General features: G+C 35.5%; 1 protein-coding gene across 2 annotated transcripts in view; it reads right to left on the bottom strand.

Annotated features, from left to right (window-relative positions):
- Positions 1 to 19,261, bottom strand: part of GNAS (GNAS complex locus) — a 161,595-nt gene that overhangs the window by 55,035 nt on the left and 87,299 nt on the right. Inside the window, exons 3-5 of one of the 2 annotated variants that reach the window (XM_042800993.1) lie at positions 14,366 to 14,372; positions 6,189 to 6,239; positions 5,984 to 6,103 (exon numbers count right to left, since the gene is read on the bottom strand). In XM_042800993.1, the coding sequence (XP_042656927.1) occupies positions 5,984 to 6,103; positions 6,189 to 6,239; positions 14,366 to 14,372 (178 nt within the window). Of the gene's footprint in view, positions 1 to 5,983; positions 6,104 to 6,188; positions 6,244 to 14,365; positions 14,373 to 19,261 lie in introns of both variants that reach the window. The other variant, XM_042800992.1, reaches the window with a different exon arrangement.

Raw genomic sequence — 19,261 nt, 5'->3', positions numbered from 1 at the left:
ATCCCTGTTAAAAATAACCTCCTCAAAATAGAAGAGAGAAGGAGTAAGGGCTACCAGGGTTATTTTTAACCTGGATTGGTTCAATAGTCTGATTTATGCAGGGGACCCAATGGAGGTTTTTTTGGCGCAAGTGAGGGTGGCACATCATGGTGTGGAAGGATGGCTGTGGGCACAGGGTATATTAAACTGGCTTTGAGGTTGAAGTCAGCATGTGGTAAAGTTCAGCCTCAAGGACACAACTCAGAAACCATAATAAAACTATTCAGCAGCACTGGAAATGGGAGATTCAAAATAACTACAACAGAGCAGGGTAATAAAAAATAAACCAGGACCAAAAAACCTGCAGATAATTTCACCAACACCCTAAAAATGATCACATCTCTTCTAAACATGTGTTTTTCTAGATCTGGAGAGCCACAGGCTGGAGTGATTCCCCAGTTACTCTGCATTTCAACAGCTAATATGCTGATTCTACTAATTTTTGATTACAATCTTTCTGAAGTTGTTACGGCATTTTCAAGAGACATCTTCCTCAGCTGAGTCAAGATCAATTAAAAATAGGCAGTTGTAAATACTTTTCTATTTTGAATATTTCATTAAAACCAGAGAATTATAAAGGGACTGTGACTTAAAATAAATAGGTTTCATTTGGCAGCTTGGTTCAAAGTGGTTGATCATGGAAAGAGAAATGTTCATAGAATGAAAGCATTTCCTTTCCTCTTCTAAAAGTATGAGCAAAAAGAAAGAGATGAGAAAAAGGCCAGTATTTGAGTTGGTACTAGGGATGAAGAAAATATCCTAACCACTGTTTGGCATGAGGAACAGGAATAAAAATATCACCTCTACAACACAAATAACCCAACATCACTTTATATTTGAAACGGAATTATTGAAAATACTTAGGAGGCTGATTGTTGACACTGAAAACATACACATACAATTGTGTTGAGCTAAATGCATCAAAGGACAATAGTGAAAGAAATGCCATTTAGAAGACTCAACTATGAGCATAATTTGTTTTTATTTTACATTTTAACTGATGGAATAGTTGTAAAAACAGCCTTAAATTTTGATTTGTGAGGTATTTGTTCTTTCACACCACATTGATCCTGTAAAGCATGTATTAATCTGGTTACATGGAAAATTAAAGAGTAAAATTTACTCCTACAAAGATCAGCTAACACAACATAAATAAAAAAGCAATTCTATCACAAACTCAATCAAGCTCTCAAATTCACTGCTCAAGCAAACCAACTGTTCTACTCGTTTCATTAGAGTCCCAACGATGACCACAGCTTGTTTTATAATTTCTAAGTCACTTATAAATTTCTTCTTTTAAAAAAATATTATCATGATATAATCTTAAAACACAAACCCAGCAGCAGTAATTACATGTATACCTTCAGATCTGTACCAATACATCAACACATAGATTACTACCTCATTTCCAAGGCTTTAACTAATGCACATTCACAATCAGCTTGATTATTAAAATGAAATGTTTCAGCTAGCTCAGTGAGTTCAGTTAGATGAACTTGGAGGTTTTCTTACTTCAACTTTCTCTTCCTTTGCTTAAAGTCATCACGGTAGCCAGTGACAATTTAATCACAAGAAAAACACCCCAACTTGAATAAAGGCAATAATAATGGTCCTCCTTAAATGATAAACTTTCATAAAAAACTGGTACTGTAGTGTTTTAGAAAAAATAGAGTTCTGTTTTCAGTACTTCTCTGTGGAAAGCATGTTCTCTGTTCTTCTCAATGTTCATTCAAACTATCAGGGCTAGACTTTTTTACAAGACTTAGTCATTTAATGTCTTGTCATTTTAGCAAGAATATGTTTCCCAGTGATGTAAACAGAATACTACACACAATATTTATCAGTGCTATTCATATTAACAATAAATTACATGGACCTGATTAGACTTCTGTTATTTCCATTCTGCTCTTCTCTAAGAAAAGGCTGTGCAACAAGCTGCCTAATAATAAGGATAGATTTTACCCCTAGAAGCAGCAAAGTATTTTGCAAAATCAAATCAGAACAGCCCTCCATTATCCATGGAGATACTATGTCCTCAAGCTACTGAAGAAGTCCACAATGAGCTAAGGCAGAAAATACTTCACATAAAAACATGAACTTAGTACTAAGTTGTTTTGCCTATAATATTACTAATTAGCATTCTCTGTAGGTTTTCAACATGGCTATGTTCCTAGCCTTTATCAATTCACTTCAGTCACAAAGTTTTGGGTTTCTTTCTGTCATTTGCATTTTAGAAACTGTTGAAAACATGCTGAAGACAAGACAAATTGGACCATCCACTGTAAGAGTAAAACTCTTCTGAGTTCTTGCCAGTGGTATATACCGTATGGTGAAACAACACGGAAGGACTACAGAAGGAACTACGTATTTGATCTAATAAATATTGCAATACTTTCAATCACCAGCATGACTACCTGGACAGAGTTCCTTTCACCATATGCTACTATTTGTATCCAAGAAATCTCGTATCTGTTGCTTAATATGAAGTGTGCTGAATTAATACATCTCCAACAAACTAAATATTCAGTTTTAACGTGAATGTTTAACCTAACATTGAACTGTACCATTATTTTTAACTTGAGTTGTTTTTTTCTTAATTCAAAACAGTATGTTCTACACAAATGATACACATTTCCTGTAAGTCAAAAACTGCAAAGCAAACAGATGGAGACACAAACTAAGAAAAGAATTAGAATATCAGAAGACAAAAGTTGCTCTTTGAATTTTAGTTATGTAGAGCTAGACTTCTATACTATCATCCCACTGTAAAGCTCCTACATTCTTCCTTTACTTTCTCCTACTTTTCACATTACACTGAACTTTGCTGTTAGGAAACTTGTATTCTAACTCCACCTGTACAACAGGTAATTATGAACACAGATTTTGTTGTGTACTTTAAACTTCATTTAAACTACTCCTTCATCTACAGAAGAAGGATGACATCTCTTATGTTCTAAAGATTCCCTGTAGATGGAAAAGAAATTACACAATCCTAGTGCTAAACTCTGTATGTCTGTGCATTGCCTTCTGGAGAGCTTGCTAAATTAAAGTTTAGGAAAAAGATGAATGGGCATTTAAGGGAAGCCAAAAGGCCTTGTATTTTAAAAGAGTATGACGCTAAGTACTCAAAGAACATCTCCTTGGTACAAGAGTGTTCTCTCTCCCTACCTTTGTGTTCTTCCTATGGCAGAGAAGAGCATTATCAAATACTATACTGAGGAAAGTATGTCTTCCTAACAGCTGTAATATGATTCCCCATGAAGGCAATGGAAGAGACAGAAAGCAAGTTCTACAACTCAAAATAGACAGCATTACATACTGCTAACATTGCTAAAAATTCCCCTCCCTTCTTCTGCATTAATACTCTGTATAGGAAAAGGTTTAGCTGCTGGTTTATGAAATTGTCCCACCAGAGTACTGGAGGAGAAAGTAGATAATCAAGATTTCCTTAAAGTATAACTAGCATAATGCTATCCTTTACACTTACAGAAAACTATTTTTTCTTCAAAGTACTTTTAATTTATAACAAAGTCAAAATTATCTTTATAGGCGTACCCAAGGATCCTACATTTCTGATACTGAGAGTTGGCATCTAGGGACATTCCAGATCTTTACTTGATTTAAAATACGCAATTAAATCACAGTTTCAGTTTTTCAGGTACCAAAGGACTATAACCTACATTCAGACACACTCAGAAATCAGATACATATTTGCTTATATAATCACTGAGGGCAGAAGGAGCCAACAATACTCTTCCAAAATTAGTGGCTAATGCATATACAGTTTAAAACCTCAGCCCTATAAACATTTACATATAAAATACTTAATCATGTCAATGAAGCAAACCACTAGTCAAAAGTTACGCACATCCCTAAACCTCTGTAGACTCAGGGCTTAAAAATTTAACACAATACCTTTGCTCAAAGAAAAAAAACTAGTTTTATTGGAGAACTGTTATCCCTGAAGCTGTGTGTCATTCAACACATCAAAGTCTCTTCACTGAACTTGAAATTATTTATGGACCTGGTAAGTATATTTCTTTTGCTTTAGACATCAAGGGCTTGCTACCATGTGTCCTACCAGAGATAACACATACTGAATATTAATTTTCATATAAAAAAAAAAAAAAAACAGTTAATGTAATACATACACACTTGGCTTACTCACTTACCACTACAGAATTACGCCTTGCTTTCAGGGGAAAGAAAAAAAAAAAATTAAGAAAAATCATTATGTTCCAATTGAATTTTAAAAAAACTCCTCCAAGATAGAAGAGGCAAGGCAAATAAAGTATTTCAGTACTAGGTAGGTCACAGGAACTTGTTACAGCATTGTTACAGATCACAATCTGAACTATCACAAAACAATGGGCAGTAGGAGAGCTGAGGGCATGCAGCCAGTTCAAGAGCAAAGAGGGTGGAGTAAGGAGCCACTATCTTTTCTTTCAAATACTCTCCTAAAACTGTCTTCAAAGCATGAATGTTTTTGTCCTCCTAGCAGGAGATGATCCATGAAGGGACCAAATATTCCTATGAATAATACTGACAAGTGTCAGAATTAGAGGTGTCAAGTTAAAAACCTCCAGATCTCATTTATTTCAAATTCTTTAAGATAAAATGACTAATATTACATTTTATGTGTTATAGAAGAATCATATATGCCCCTATGCCCCCTCTCCATCAACCTGTCTGTGCCTGCTGAACTTTAAAAACTACTAGATTTAGAAATTACAATGGCCAATGGCAGTATTTCCAATTAACTCTTAACAGACATGACTCCTTCCTTGTACACAAAGTATGCAGTTTCGGCTGTTCCTTTTTTGTTTGTTTGTTTGTTTGTTTTGTTTGGTTTTGGGTTTTTTGTTTGTTTTTCTGTTTTTTTTTTTTTTTTTGGTTGCCTTGTTTTGTTTGTTTAAATAAAAGCTGATCAAAGCAGACAAATTCCCAGAAGTGGCAACAGTTACAAAAGGTAACCCTCACTGGTTTCACAGGCTAGATTGTTCAATAATGTTTACAAATCAGTTATGAAAACCTTGCTGTGGTGCAAACTATTCTGCATCTTACTATTATTTGCACTTGCACTTTCCTTTCAACCATCTGGGACTAACTACTGCTGGATACAAGATTTTGGCGTAAATCGATCATGATTTTGATACATGATCATAATTCCTACCCTTAGTCCTCTGGAACAGTGCACAGAGAGGGAATTCAAGCTTTGAAACACTCCTGTTTACTGCAAGAATAAGGTAATTCATGTTCATTAATAAAAATATATTCTCAGTGTTTAGGAGTTCAGTGTTTGCAAACTGTATTATCAAGGACTTCTGCTACTAGTGTGGTTGAGATACAGTAGAAATTAATCACAGTGAGTGGGCACAAAGTTATACCATCAACCAAATAACTGTACTTTCTGCATTTACTCGGGGACTGCTGGCACTTTGAATGATTAACTAGGATCAGGAGGGTTGGGGCAAGGACGTAGTGTGTGAAGCCTTTGAAGAAAGTCTGTCTCACACAACTGTCAGAGAACATGTCTGAATCAGCAAGAAAACTCTAGTATTCTTCCAAAAGAGAGAAACACAGTATCACGAAATTCCAGCTAATCATCAACAGACTGCTGTGTATATCTTCACTCTTTCGGGGCAGGGCAATTCCCAACAATATTCAAATTTTGCTGCCAGCACTGTCCTTCTTACCTCTGTAGCTGATTGTTTCAGTAGATGGCAAGAAAGCAGAGAAGGGTCTCTGTGTTCATAAAGGATCAGCTTGAACTTTCTAACAGTGTTGCTATACACTTTTATTTGATTAGCACTGACCAAAGACACCTACTGTAGTAATTCCCAAAGAGTAGCTCATTGTTTTTTGTAAATATTTACTACAGTGAAGTGAAATATAATCATTTGCAAAAAAGCAGGACTGCAGCCTATTTGAATTATTTACTTACCGGTGGGAAATCAAAGTCTATCTGGTTAGCTAAATTTAAGATGTAGTCGATTCGAAACTGGTTCTCTGGATTGGCTAGTTCAACTGGAGGTGCCAAATTGCCCATTGCTGTCACTATTGTCTGCAAAGAAATAAAAATAAAATACTGCAGAGAGTGTCTGAATAGTTAGCTTTCAATAATCAAAACCAATAGACTGTAAGTTTACCTCTATCGCTTCTTTAATATTGTTTTTAATATCCTGAATTTTCATTTTCTTCTCCCTGTAATACAAGATTTGACAATAGTTATTTTCAATGCTAAATAGTGCAATCAAATGAAATGCATGATCAAACATTTGGTATAACCAGGAATTAGCATCCTAAAGGTATTACTAGTATTGAGTCTGTAAATTGTAACTTAATTGTAATGCACTGTAACAAAATTTTTACATTATTAATTTCTTGCTATACACAGCATAAAATTACTACTTTGAGGTAAATCAAGTTAGCCATGTAATTACTAAAAAAAACCCTAGCTGAAGTATTTAAGTGACCTTTTAATCTTCATTTAACTGTTTTTACAGAACACTTTCATTATCTGAATATTTATACCAACTATTTTTTATTTTTTTTATTTTGAAAACTAACATTTTCCAGCACAGTATCCCAGAGACTTTACACTACCAACAGTGTGTTTCCTTTTTTTTACCCTTTAAAAGGTAATGCTCTCACTTTCAGCTTACAGATCACTCCTTGAAAATCTCATTTTACTGAGTTCTCACATTGTAAATGCTTTTTGACTTTCTCCTTTCTATAATTAATTCAAAGCCAACAACAAAAATGAAACTAAAAGCATATTCACCAATTAAGAATGAAGAATAGCACCAAAAAAAAAAAAAAAGAGTGCTGCTTAAATAACAAGGCAGGCGCAGATGTTCCGAGAGTGGTGGGAATTTCAGTTACCAAATGAAAGATTAATGCAACTTTTGTAAAGACAGTGTCAAGGAAAACACCACCATGCCAGCCACGTGCTATGCTGTCTTTTAGATATAGACGCGGAGGATCTTACTATACATTCTACAGTTCTGAAAGCATGATTACAAGGCAAGTGCAGATGGAAAGCAAACAGCATCATCACATTATCTCATTCAGGGTGACTTAGCTGTGTAGAGAACATGTCTGAATCAGCAGCAGAACTCTACCAAACAGAAACACAATTATCCTTAAACATCAGCTCCTCATCACTGACTGCTGCATATATTCTCAAAACTTTGGGGCAGGGTGAGGAACGTCAGTAACTCTTGATACAGAAAGAAAATTAAATGATCAATAACCAGATGTAAATTGTTGAGAGACCATCTTATTCCTGAAGACTACCAGTTTTTCGCTTTAGGGATTTGGCACCACTTATGGGAACAAGGCAGTGAGCCAAGAAAGGCCAAAAGCACTGAACTAAGGAAAATAAGACAGGAAAAAAAAAGGAAAAACTGAGGTCTTTTCACCTTCTTCCTTCCCATCTTCAATGCTTCCTATTGCCCCAGGTCTTAAGAAACTCTTCATTCCACAAACCAAGACTTACTGTAGGTCTACAAATACTATATTTTTCAGTTAGTGCACATATGGTTGCAAAAACATTGGCCACTTTCTGTTTTTTAATGTTCCTTTATTTAAAAAATGTAAATAATGGTATGAAAGCAGTAAATGTTTATCAATGATAGTGTAAGCAATTTGTCTGGCTTGATTTTGCTTCCAATTTTCAGCTGGGTCTTGAATTTAATGAACACGTATTCAGATTCTGCTCTGTTGAGACCAAAAGGGCAACTGATACGATGAAAGTTAAGCAAGACACCAGTAATTTTAAAGGACTGAGTAAAGAAATAATATTCAGCCATTTTGCTTTCTTTTGAAACATCATCGGTACAACATAAGTTCAGAAAGTCTTCTGATTTTTTGATTTTTTTTTTTTTTTTTTTTTAAAGCCAACTGTAGTTATATTCTCTCCCCTGGAACACTTGTGGATAACTGTCTCAAAGCATCAGCTAAGTGCACATTTACCTGACTGTTCCATACCACACAATAAGCCACATTATTTTTATTATACATCTTGGTCAAACTTTCACTTTTACACTTCTTCACTGATCCTCAGGCTACTAGGAGCAGTGCAAAGTGGTAATGAATAAGGAGTGATGTAAAACTCTAGCAATTAACAAACTGCTTGATAATCATCATCATCTTTACAACAAGAATACTCATAGTTCCTATTTCTGGTTTTGTTGCCATGGCCCTATAGTATGCCCGGTAAACAAGGCATCTTATTACACAGCAATGAAGGTATCATGTCATTTTGTGTTTTGTAATGTTTACTAAGCATAAATTTTCCACAACAATGAGACATCATTCTTCTGGAACCAAACGTGTTCATCAACGACCCATCCAAGAGTTTACATGCAACTAACTTCTCTTCAAAAAAAGAAAGGTGAAACTCATTTTATTCAGGGACTAATTAATAGCAGTAAACAAAAGCTAAGCCTCACTCCTCCTGTCCCTTCACTCTGCCAGAATTGTTTTTGAGAATCCCAGACAGGTTGCACCTCAGATTTCCAAAAGTAATTGAACTTTATTTTCCCCAACCACAAAGACTGAATATTCAACTTAGAAACAGATTCTTGCTTTTTACTCTCTTACTCCTGGGTGCTGGCACTAGAAAGAAAAAAGCTGGGCTCCGAGTTTTCCTCCGGAACAGAGCGAGTAGATTGGGAATGGCACCATGCTATCCTGGCTAATGAACAACTCCTTCTCTGCAGGCCTGTTCTGTATCTTTAGATGCCATGGGTTAATAAGGTCATATTTTTAATCTTGTTTAAAACTTTTGCTTAGGCTGTGTAGAGTAGGCCAAACAAAGCATTAAACTCTATTAGTTGAGGATTATAAGAAAAATCTCAAATCCTGCTGTTTTCAATATTTAAATGGGCCAAAGCAAAGTTGCACATAGCTTTCAGGAAAACTAATAAAGTCTATTTTAGGTACTACAAAAAAAAAAAAAAAAAGATGACATTTTAATTCAAATAACATGAAATTAGAATGACATAAAAGGTCAGGAAAATCAAATATTCCTTGAAAACAAACCTAATCAGTACTTAGTAAAGAACTCCTCCACCTGTAGCTGAGCTTTACGATTAAAATGGCAACATTTTTACTCATACTACATTAAGTCTTATGCAGTGAACATGTTACCAAACAGGTTATCAGAAAGCAAACTAATTTAATTTTCATGTTCACTTCTGATAGTATGAATAACCATTACTTGGAACTTGGAAAAAACATTTAAAGTTTAAAAAGAACATTCCAAAGGATCAAGGATTCAGCTCGCCTAGTATAAACATCTCACAGATAGAAAAGCTTAAAAATTTCAGTGCTGAAATGGTCAAAACAAAACATATTAAAGAATTAAAAAAAAGAAAAAAACTAATAAATCCTGTGACCACTTTATGCCATTAATCTAAATTCCTGAAAGCAAGGAAGTTTAAATTTGTTGGTCCCTACTGACAGGTTAAGAAGCTGTTTGCCTTGTTTCAAAGTTCTGTTCAACAGACAGAGTTCAGACCAAAGAAAACAATACGAAGAACTACCTAGTTTTAAATCAGAATGACTCTATTATTACTTTTTTCCAGCAAAACATAGATAGGTTTTATGAACAGAAATTAAGTGATACTTTTCTTCAAACATGAAGAGTTCAAAGCAGCAACAATAAAATTTATATTTTTTCCTTTAGAAGGAAAGATAGCCATTATAATATAGCACTATCATTCTAACAAACAACAATTTTCTAATTTAGTGGGGAAACCCTCCCCACATCTCGAAAACTCCACACTTTAAATGTAGGGCTATTTCAGGACCAAACATTAGACATGACATGAAGAAAACTGTGAAGAGTTAATGCTCTGCGATGCATCATTTGAATGAAAGTAAAAAGACTTTGATCAGATAATATGCAACTGTAAAAGGCTTTTAATGAGGGTAAACTATGATTTCCAATTAATCCCCCTATGAACATGGCCTAGAAAAAGAACATGCCCCAGTACGTGAATACTTTTATTCTGAATACAAAATATCAGAACATTCTCTGCATACTGCAGATATAAATGATAGTTTTAATTTTTGGAAAATGTAATTTTTGGTCTCAATTTGTATTTTAACATGTGATTTCCTGTGTGCAGCCTTAACATAGTAAATAATGCCACATAATGGTTTGCAATTTAATGGTGTGTATACATTATTTTACCACAAGTGAGCCTGTCTAGAATCCCGAAGGGCATGTAACAGCATGGGCAGAGTACACCATGTGACACAAGGACACATACTTAAAATGACTGGGTTTGTATTACATAATAATCCCTCAAAACCATGCTAAAATGTTCTTTATTAATTATGTTCCCAGTCTTTTGTAGTTCTCAGGATGCTGTTGCAAATAATAAGAAAGCAGAAAGTTGCTCTTTAAACTTGTATTGCAAAATGTACATGCCTGGAGAATATATATAGATCATTTTAATGAGGCATATTAAAATGTAATCACATAATGTTAATACGGAGCATTAGCCTTTGTCTTCTTTACAAGGTTATAAACAGCCTGGTTTCTATCATCTTCAGTGATCAGTATAATGCATAAATTACCTTTATTTCTGAAGCACTGTCAAACTTTGCTGACTCTTTAACTTGCTGACATAACAACTCTATTGAAAAGCTTCCCTTGCCCATGCAAAGCACTGCCAGTTAAGTGAATCAATTTGCAAGTGTAAGAGCCAGAATAAAAATTTTACAAAACAATTAATTTGCCTCTGGCTTTCCACAGGAGAAAACAACATTGCTGTGTTTCAACACAGGTGCATCTCAGTTTGCTTTCAGGTATTACCAACAAACATGAATGCACAGCGAAGTAGCCACGGGCTGTCCCCTTTCTGCTCACATTCAAAAGCCCATTGCAATTACACATTGAAATCAAATTAAAAGTTGATGTATCATTTTCATTTTAAAACACAATTCAGTTCTTTGACAGGCAGTCATGCACTTCACAGGCCCACGGGCTTTAAACATAGCTATTCATCTAAATACGGTGTCTCTGATGCAGTGAAACATGCTCATGGATTTCATAAACATTCCATAAAAACTGCATTAAAATTTGTTTACTGCACCTTATGGAAGTTAACAAAAATGCAAACAGCACTACCTGCCAATCCACCTCATAAAAACAGAGCAGTGCAGTCAAGATCTTCAGACACAAGACCACAAGCAAGGAAATTCAATAAAGATTTTGCTACCAATCCACATTACAAAAATTCTGTGGTACTTCATGATTCAACAATAAGGTAAATTTGGTTTAGCAGCCTGGGTTATTTCTAACAGAACAACATGGCAATTATCTCAAAATATAACAGCTAGAATGGCAAACAGGGCAGAGGCCAAGTTAGAGGCACTTGAAAACTGGGGAAAATAGGTGCCTAGAGTATTCAGAGCAAAGCCAAAATAATTCATCTTAGACCTATGACAAAGTACCAATTTTACAGACAAAACTGCTAAAGTGCAATAGTGAAAACCACTGAATATGTTTTGCAAATTGAACTCTTCACTTATATCACACTACAGACATACCTCAGTAATTCTGTCAACTCCAAAGAGATTTTCTATTTTATACTGTTCAAGAACAAAAAGGACGAGCACACGTGGTACCATGGGATAGGAGCCACCATGCCTCAGCTGCACAGCAGTAACTCTACAGCTTCCGACAGGAAATACAATTTAGTTGGGTCCTCACTTGCTGCAGAATTGAAAGAGATTTTCTAACCACATTAATACATTGTTCTTGATAACTGTCACCTTGTAAGATGAAATAAAGTTACCCAAAGGCATCACTAGCTGCCAAAATGTAATCTAAAGCACTCCTACATAGTCAGTGCCACGCTGGTAACACTGACCATGTACATCAAGCATCTCACTGAAAGCAACAGACCCTTGCCGCTGCTGGATGCAGAAACTTAGTTTTCCTGCCCTAATACTATGCTCTTCCTCTTACACCACCTTTCCCCCCTAACATCTACTTCACTCTCAAGATTCTTAGTTTTATTGCTCCAAGATTCTGGGTAACAACAAATTGTACCATCCAACTACCAAAGATTACTTGCTGTGAGAAGAAATAATAATAATAGAAAAAGAATAGCTAGAAGGATAGATTATTCACTTTCTCTGTAAATAATACCTTTTAGAAAAAGAAAAACCTAACAAGTTGAATAACTTTGTCATTATATACTTTGATTTAAAGACACAGTTAAAAATTAATTATGCTGCACAGATCTAATTGTGACCTAAACGATTTGGGAGAACTTAGGTCAATTATCCCCTGAAGCATAATCACTTTCACACACACATGTGATACAATACATAGAATAAACAACACATACAGGGCTTCCACAAGTTCCCTTTTAAATATTGGAAAAAGCACTATAAACTGCTTTATCATTGCTTTTTTAACACATTACAGTATTTACCTCCATGGGTTACATGCACATCTTACTATGTGGCCATAAACAGATAAACATATGATAAGAATTATAAGGGCAAAGAGATACCTTCTACTTAGAGCATGACAGAATTATTCTCTAAATTAAAAGGCAAGAAATACAAATTACTGAAGCATTGATTAAAAAAAAAAATACATCACAGCTCTGTGAAAGCAGAGATGATGTTATTTTTGACCATTATTTACACTGGAGTGTTAGGGGCTAGAGGAGCTATTTGTTTCTTATCTTAGGGAACAGTACCATAATGAAATCACTATAAAACTAAAAGAGGCATCCCTAAATATAAACCTAATTAACTAAACCCTTAGGTTTATTTTACCTGTGCTTACTGTGATATCCCAGGTGTAAAGGCTAAAGGGTAACCTTATTCTGCCTCCATGGCTACCTGATGCAAAGACTGGTTGTGGACAGGTTTGGCTCCTGATGAAGCTAAAGGAGCTGGGAGGGTGGTTGGATGCACCCAAGGGCTCTGTCCTGAGAGCTGCTCTGGCAGGCAGAACAGCCCAGGCTCACAGCACCCTGCTTATACCATCTGTCCAGCTGGATGTGGCACAGAGATGCTATCCTGGCTCCAAGCCACCCTGGGGCTCCCCTTCAGCTTTGCAAATTCCTACGTAAAACCAGTTTAACAGGTTTATGGTCCCTTTATACCTGTAAGTGGCACAAAGGGACCATCACAGACCCAATATTAAGAAGCATAATTCTGCTTATGCTGCTCCATTTACTTCAGCTAATTAACAAGCAATAGTTTAGATAACAAATGAAAATAGAAGTGTTCACAAAGAGTTGTATAATGTGTGAGGTTGACAAAGGTCTTTTAATTCATACTCTGTAATTAAACACCTTTGTAAATTGCAAACTTGGTCTCTAGTTCTTCAGTCATGCACACAGAGGATAATACATCAGTTTTGTTTTCTTGCTCTAAGTACAGGTAATTAAGTATATTACAATAAAAGGTGTCCTCAGAAGTTTAGTATTCTCTCTAGATACTCGATACAATAATTAACAAGGCTAGAGTATTCAGAGTATGCTTTGTGATTTTCTTCTGGTACAGAAGGACGCCTCAGAACCAGCAGGAATAGGAGGATTCAAGTCAAACTTGCTGAATCATCTTGCCTTGTACAATTCACTATTTTGAGATAACCATTTCAAACTGCTGTCAGGAAGCACAAAGACCATTTATTTTTTTAAGCACTGTGAATATGGCCATTATTAACACAGGAAAAAAAAGGAAACATGCACATTGGCCATCAGTTTTTTGAAACATTTACATCCAACTGTACAATAGCACTGAAATACAGCACACAACACCTCTCAGGGCATACTCTCCCCTGTTTCAAGTTGTCTGCTTGTACAGCCATCTTTCACAGCAGATCCAATCTACTAGGGTCTGCCAAGTTACCTGACTGGGTCTATTGATCTCTTCATGTCCAGAAAAAATTCTGTCATTTGAGTACATACTGACCAGAAACTTTAGTATACATGGATCAACAGCACCTTCTGTTAAAGCTGGGGTGTTTGCTGCGTTGTTCATCACTTCATTCTTGGTACTGCAGAGATTTTGCTTTAAAATACAGGCTCCCAGGGGTCTTGTTCTCGCCTTAGTTTTCAGGCACTTTCAAAGCACTTTTGTCTAAACTTTCAAACACAGATCTGATGAGCATCCTGTGAGTTTCATTTGCTCTGACACTGTTTTGTAAATGTCTGTATTCTAGTAATTTCTTCAACCAGGATTGGGTATAAAGCTTTCCAAAGAGGGCAATCACATCCCAGAGCTCTTCAGGGCTTCGTGTACAAGAATGAGAAGAATAGCTCCTATAATGGCTAATGACCTCACTGCTAGTTAAAACTAAAAAAGTACAGAGCTGGCTAAGTGCCAGTATTAAATGGAAAGACGCCTAAAATAAAAATGGCTGGAACACTGGATGCCAAATAAGTATACACACAGACCAGCCTAAGCAGGATGTAATGTTGTAGGGAAGACAGTAATGAGACAGGTGAAGATGGTTAGTCCTGAAAATCTCTTGACTTCTTTTAGTGATTATCATCTCCATTATCATCTGCAATACTTCTGGCATGTGATATTGTAGACAAGCAATCTAGAAGGTGCTTGCATCTAATAGTGAAAAAAGCCAAGGTTTTTAATCCAAAACCCTGCATATCAGCAGGTAAAACACGGATGTCAGAAGGACAACAGCACAACAGAAATTCATACAATGTGGTGTCCTACCAGAAACAAAGTCAATTCTACAGATCATGTTTCTACAAGCACTGTGACTTTTGTCTGAATTACCTACTCTTATTCTCACTCCACCTTTCCAATCTCTTCATTTAATACAACTAAAGGCCACTAAAATATGCAAAGAGCTTCCAATGTGGTAACAGAGCTTTCCAATTTCACTAATCAAACAGCTGAAATAGCTACTTTTTTGCTTATTTGAGATATACACTTTAGTGGTTCAAAAACATTTTTGTGCAACCAAGGTTTGCTAACATAACATCTGGGGAAATTATTACAACGTTCAAATGCACATGTGTCCATAAAGATTCAAATTTAAGTGAAATCTGATCACAGAAATTCTTACAGATACATCTGATCAGGGCAAACACAAAGTATCACTGAGCTGTCTGATCAGTAACAGTTAAAAAGAGGAACCTGCAAAGAGCTATTTGCTACCAAATTTTTTTAAAAAGTTTATGAGTTAGGACAGAAAATTCAAAATTCACATTCCACCATGAAATATTCACTCAATTATTGTCAATTTAAAATTCTATTCCAAATATTAATCAAGGAATGGAGCAAAGAAAGCTTCCCCTTCACTGTGAAATGACCTGCAACATAACTGCATTTTCCTGAAAATTTTGCTTTTGCTTCACTCACATAAAAAGCAATTATTTAACACATTTCACCATTTTTCCCCTGCTACTTTTTAAAAATTCAATTAAATTCTCAATGACCCAAACCTTTACATTTTCTAAATGCTGTGGGATTTAGTACTGGTAGCCTATAAATTCAGAATGACAGTCTGAAGAGGAAAGCAGTTATGGCAGCGAGTGTAGACTTTCAGCACCCAAAAAACAGGGCAGATAATTTGGAAAGGAACACTGGAAGTGTTTATTAAAATATGCAGCTGTCGCTGAAAGCTGACCTTAGATTTCAATGAGATATTAATTCTAAATATTTTGTTCACCACACATTTCTTACAGTAGTTAGACTGCCTTCACCAAACCAACTATTTTCTTTACAGCTGTAAATCTGGAATTTTTACCACTGACAAAGTCTGATTAAGGGAAGATTTCCACAGTTATCTCCAAGGTTAAAGAGCTGTCAGGTATGTGCAACTTTAGTTATCAGCCTTAAAGAATTGACTAAATGCTTACAAACTCAGCATTATCAGCAGAAATTATAACAGCCCCTACTGATCTTAGCTTTGGGAAGTTCAAGTTCACAGTCATTCTTAACAGCGTGTGGTCATATCTATATGGTGATTTCCATTACATACTTTATTAAAATCCAGATCTCAATAGAAAGCTGGTTTTATGAAAAAAGTTACAGATGTCATGTTTCCATGTAAACAATTAGCACAACATTCCCACTGAAATCCCCAGCAAAAAAATCTCGTGAAATTTGTCAAGTACTGTTAGATTTCAAGAGTTACAGTTGTATATTTATATATACTTCCAAACAGTGTATGAATTTACTATGACACTGCATGTAAGCTGCATTTTTAGAACATAAGAGTAACTAAATATTGGAACAAGAAAATCTGTCCCTTAAAGATTCAGGCTAGTGCACAGAAGGGCAGGTGTAACACAGCACATAACAAAGCAAGGTGCTGACAACTTTGGCTCTAATCCATCAAAGCACTTAAGCACATGTTTAATTTTAAGCACATGAGTAATTCTATCAACTTTAATAGGGCTACTCATGGTTTAAGTACTGTGATGGATGGGGGCCAGAATGCGCAGAACCTTTAAGAATGCTTCATAGCCTATGTTATATGAAGAAAAAAATGGCATTCTTCCACTGAACAATTAAGTTATAAAAGCTTTGGAAACAAAATTTACCATAAATTGAGCACAAGTCTGCTTATGTAAACACCAAGATTCAAGTTATTCTGCAGTCTTTGAAGATAAAATACCATGAAGTTCTCATGTGCAAGATGTCCACGTATCTTTAGTTTGCCTTTCCTTTTCTCTGACAGCTCTGTGTTAAAGCCGTATGTCACCTTTGCCCATCACACTTTGCTTCAAAACAGGGGATCACAGTTAAGCAGTCTTAAGCAGAAAAGACCAAAAACTGAGCTACTAGTTACACTTCTTAAATAGGATGTTACTAGGTGCCATTTGAAAACATTAGTACTACAGCCTTTCAAATGTAAGCTTGCCTGTACAGACACCAGTGTAATACAGTTTCAACTGTAGCTGGCTTAATAGTTTAGTAATTCGTCTGTAACATCAATTATTTTGGATATTCAAAGCTGTACACATGCCTCTTTTGTATATATATAGCGCGTGGAAAAATCAGATGGTTTAAAGTAAAAATATTACTTCTTTAATATATATTATAAAGTCAATGTTAAGGAAGTTACAAAAAAAAACAAAACAAAACAAAAACCAACAACCACCTGCAAATTTCTAGCTAAGACAGCCTCTGCAAATCAGAGGTGACTGCCTTGATCTCTAAACCACTCACAAGAAAATTTTGGTTCTTGTTTTATCTAAATATGTCTCCAGAAGTTGTTACCAAGTTTTAGAGAACAGTTTTCTAAAAAAGGAAGAGAATGGAACAATTTAAGAAATCTTTTGCAGATGTCTTCCAGGAGATCAAATCAGTCTCACTAAACAGTAACACACAAGAGTCATCTAGTTTTATCTCTACACTCGTAAGTCAGAAAAGCTCCAGAAAAATTTCTGTTATATAGCCATACTGTCCCAAATGTACAGTGAATTTTAACAGCTTCTAATATAATATCAAGTAATACCTGCTTTGAAACAAACAATGGAGAAGAATTAAAAGTAAATTAAATAATCCCCGTACCCAGGGACTGACTCTCCCCCCATACCAAAGGTAATGTTACAGTTTCTGTCTGCTTGCTACCAAATCCCAAGCAGTAACAAACACTGATGGGAAACGTATTGCTAACTGGGAAACAAATCTCTTCTGTCAAACATGTCAGAAATTCCAAACTTTTCCCTCACTTTAAAGTGGAATAAAACCGAAGCTGATTATTATTTGTCTTTCCTTCCCCATCATATCACATAAGCATACCACATGGGATAAAAACAAAGCAGCTAGGTAACCTGTTCTACTTTTTTTTGCAGTCTGTTAGGAAGACTCAAAACTTCAAGAGCAGGGGAAACAAATGCCATGCAAGCCCACCACTTGTAGGTCTGTCTTGATTCCAGTGTTGTCTCAGACCTTTAAACTAAAATTTATTCCCACCCTGATTGCTACCACTCAAAATTTGGTACAGCATATTTTTTGCTCTGACTGTTCCTAATAAAACCTAGAATTAACACAGCTCTTGATTTGTCAACAGGTATGTTTGAGAACAAATGTGCGTTTACGTTTGGAGTTTGCTATTTTTTTTTTTTTTCCTTTCTTGATTTTTTTTGTTTTGGTTTTGGTTTTTGGTTATTTTTTTAATTGCTGTCAAACAGAACACAAAAATAAATAGCTTTTGTGTGGATTATGTTTTCTGAGATATCTTCAGCAAGGGAATCATACACTACTACTTATTAAATGGAATTTATAGAAAATGATGTACACTACTAGGGGACTCTAAAATGCCCTTAAATACAATTCAAAATGAGAATGCTTTGAATCTGTGTCACTGTAGAGTCTCTAGTTTTTGCCAGAATTCTCAGCTTATTAAAACTGCGTGCCTAGTGTGGTACATCAACACACTTTGTAGTGCTACTACTGTTAACAGTTTTAATAATATTTCTGAAAATTTCTAACTTAAAAAGCTTTTTAAGCTATCACAATACAGTTTATTATTATTTCTGGATAACAAGTGAGTTTGTCTTTCAGTACTTCTACTTCACTTGTGTACATCTATCACAGCAGTACTGTGTGAGAGCACAAGCTTATTATCCTTCTAGATAAGGGAATGGAGGCCAAGTGACTATGTCTCCAAAAGCTTTTCTGCAAAAAACATTCAGGTGATCAAAGCATTGTATTAAGTTCCTATATATTAGAAACCAAAAAGGAAACCAAAACGAAAACACCCCACACCTCCAAAAAAACTACACAGCATTACTATTTTCCGATCAAATACCTCAGCATCACACGCAACTCATAACTAAGGTCATCTTTATTTCAGGTTAGTATGTCCAATGCTTTTACCACATTTTCTCATTTTTAAGAGAAGAAATGTACTTCATCTCATGAACTTCACTGTGCCCTCACAGCTTCCAGAAACATGCTAGTTAATCAGGGCTCTGTTATTCTAGATTCAAACACAGACATAGTTTGATTCAGTTCCAAATTGGAATTCAAAGTAGTTTCTTCTTTATTCAGGATGATTTAAAAATGTTTTTTCCCAAAGTCCCAATCACTGTTAAATGATATTCACTCATATCTAGCACAAGTGTCAGTGAGCAGGTAATCCTCAATACAGCAAGCCTACCAACATTGACTAGAAACAAAACACCTTGCCCCGCTACCCCTAAACACTGAGGTTTCTTCTTACAGCTCACATGAAGCTTTACAGAGTAACACC

Source organism: Tyto alba, unplaced genomic scaffold, assembly GCF_018691265.1.
Source record: "Tyto alba isolate M040663 unplaced genomic scaffold, T.alba_DEE_v4.0 Super-Scaffold_33, whole genome shotgun sequence".
Taxonomy (NCBI): domain Eukaryota; kingdom Metazoa; phylum Chordata; class Aves; order Strigiformes; family Tytonidae; genus Tyto; species Tyto alba.
This window is presented reverse-complemented; position numbering and strand designations above follow the sequence as displayed.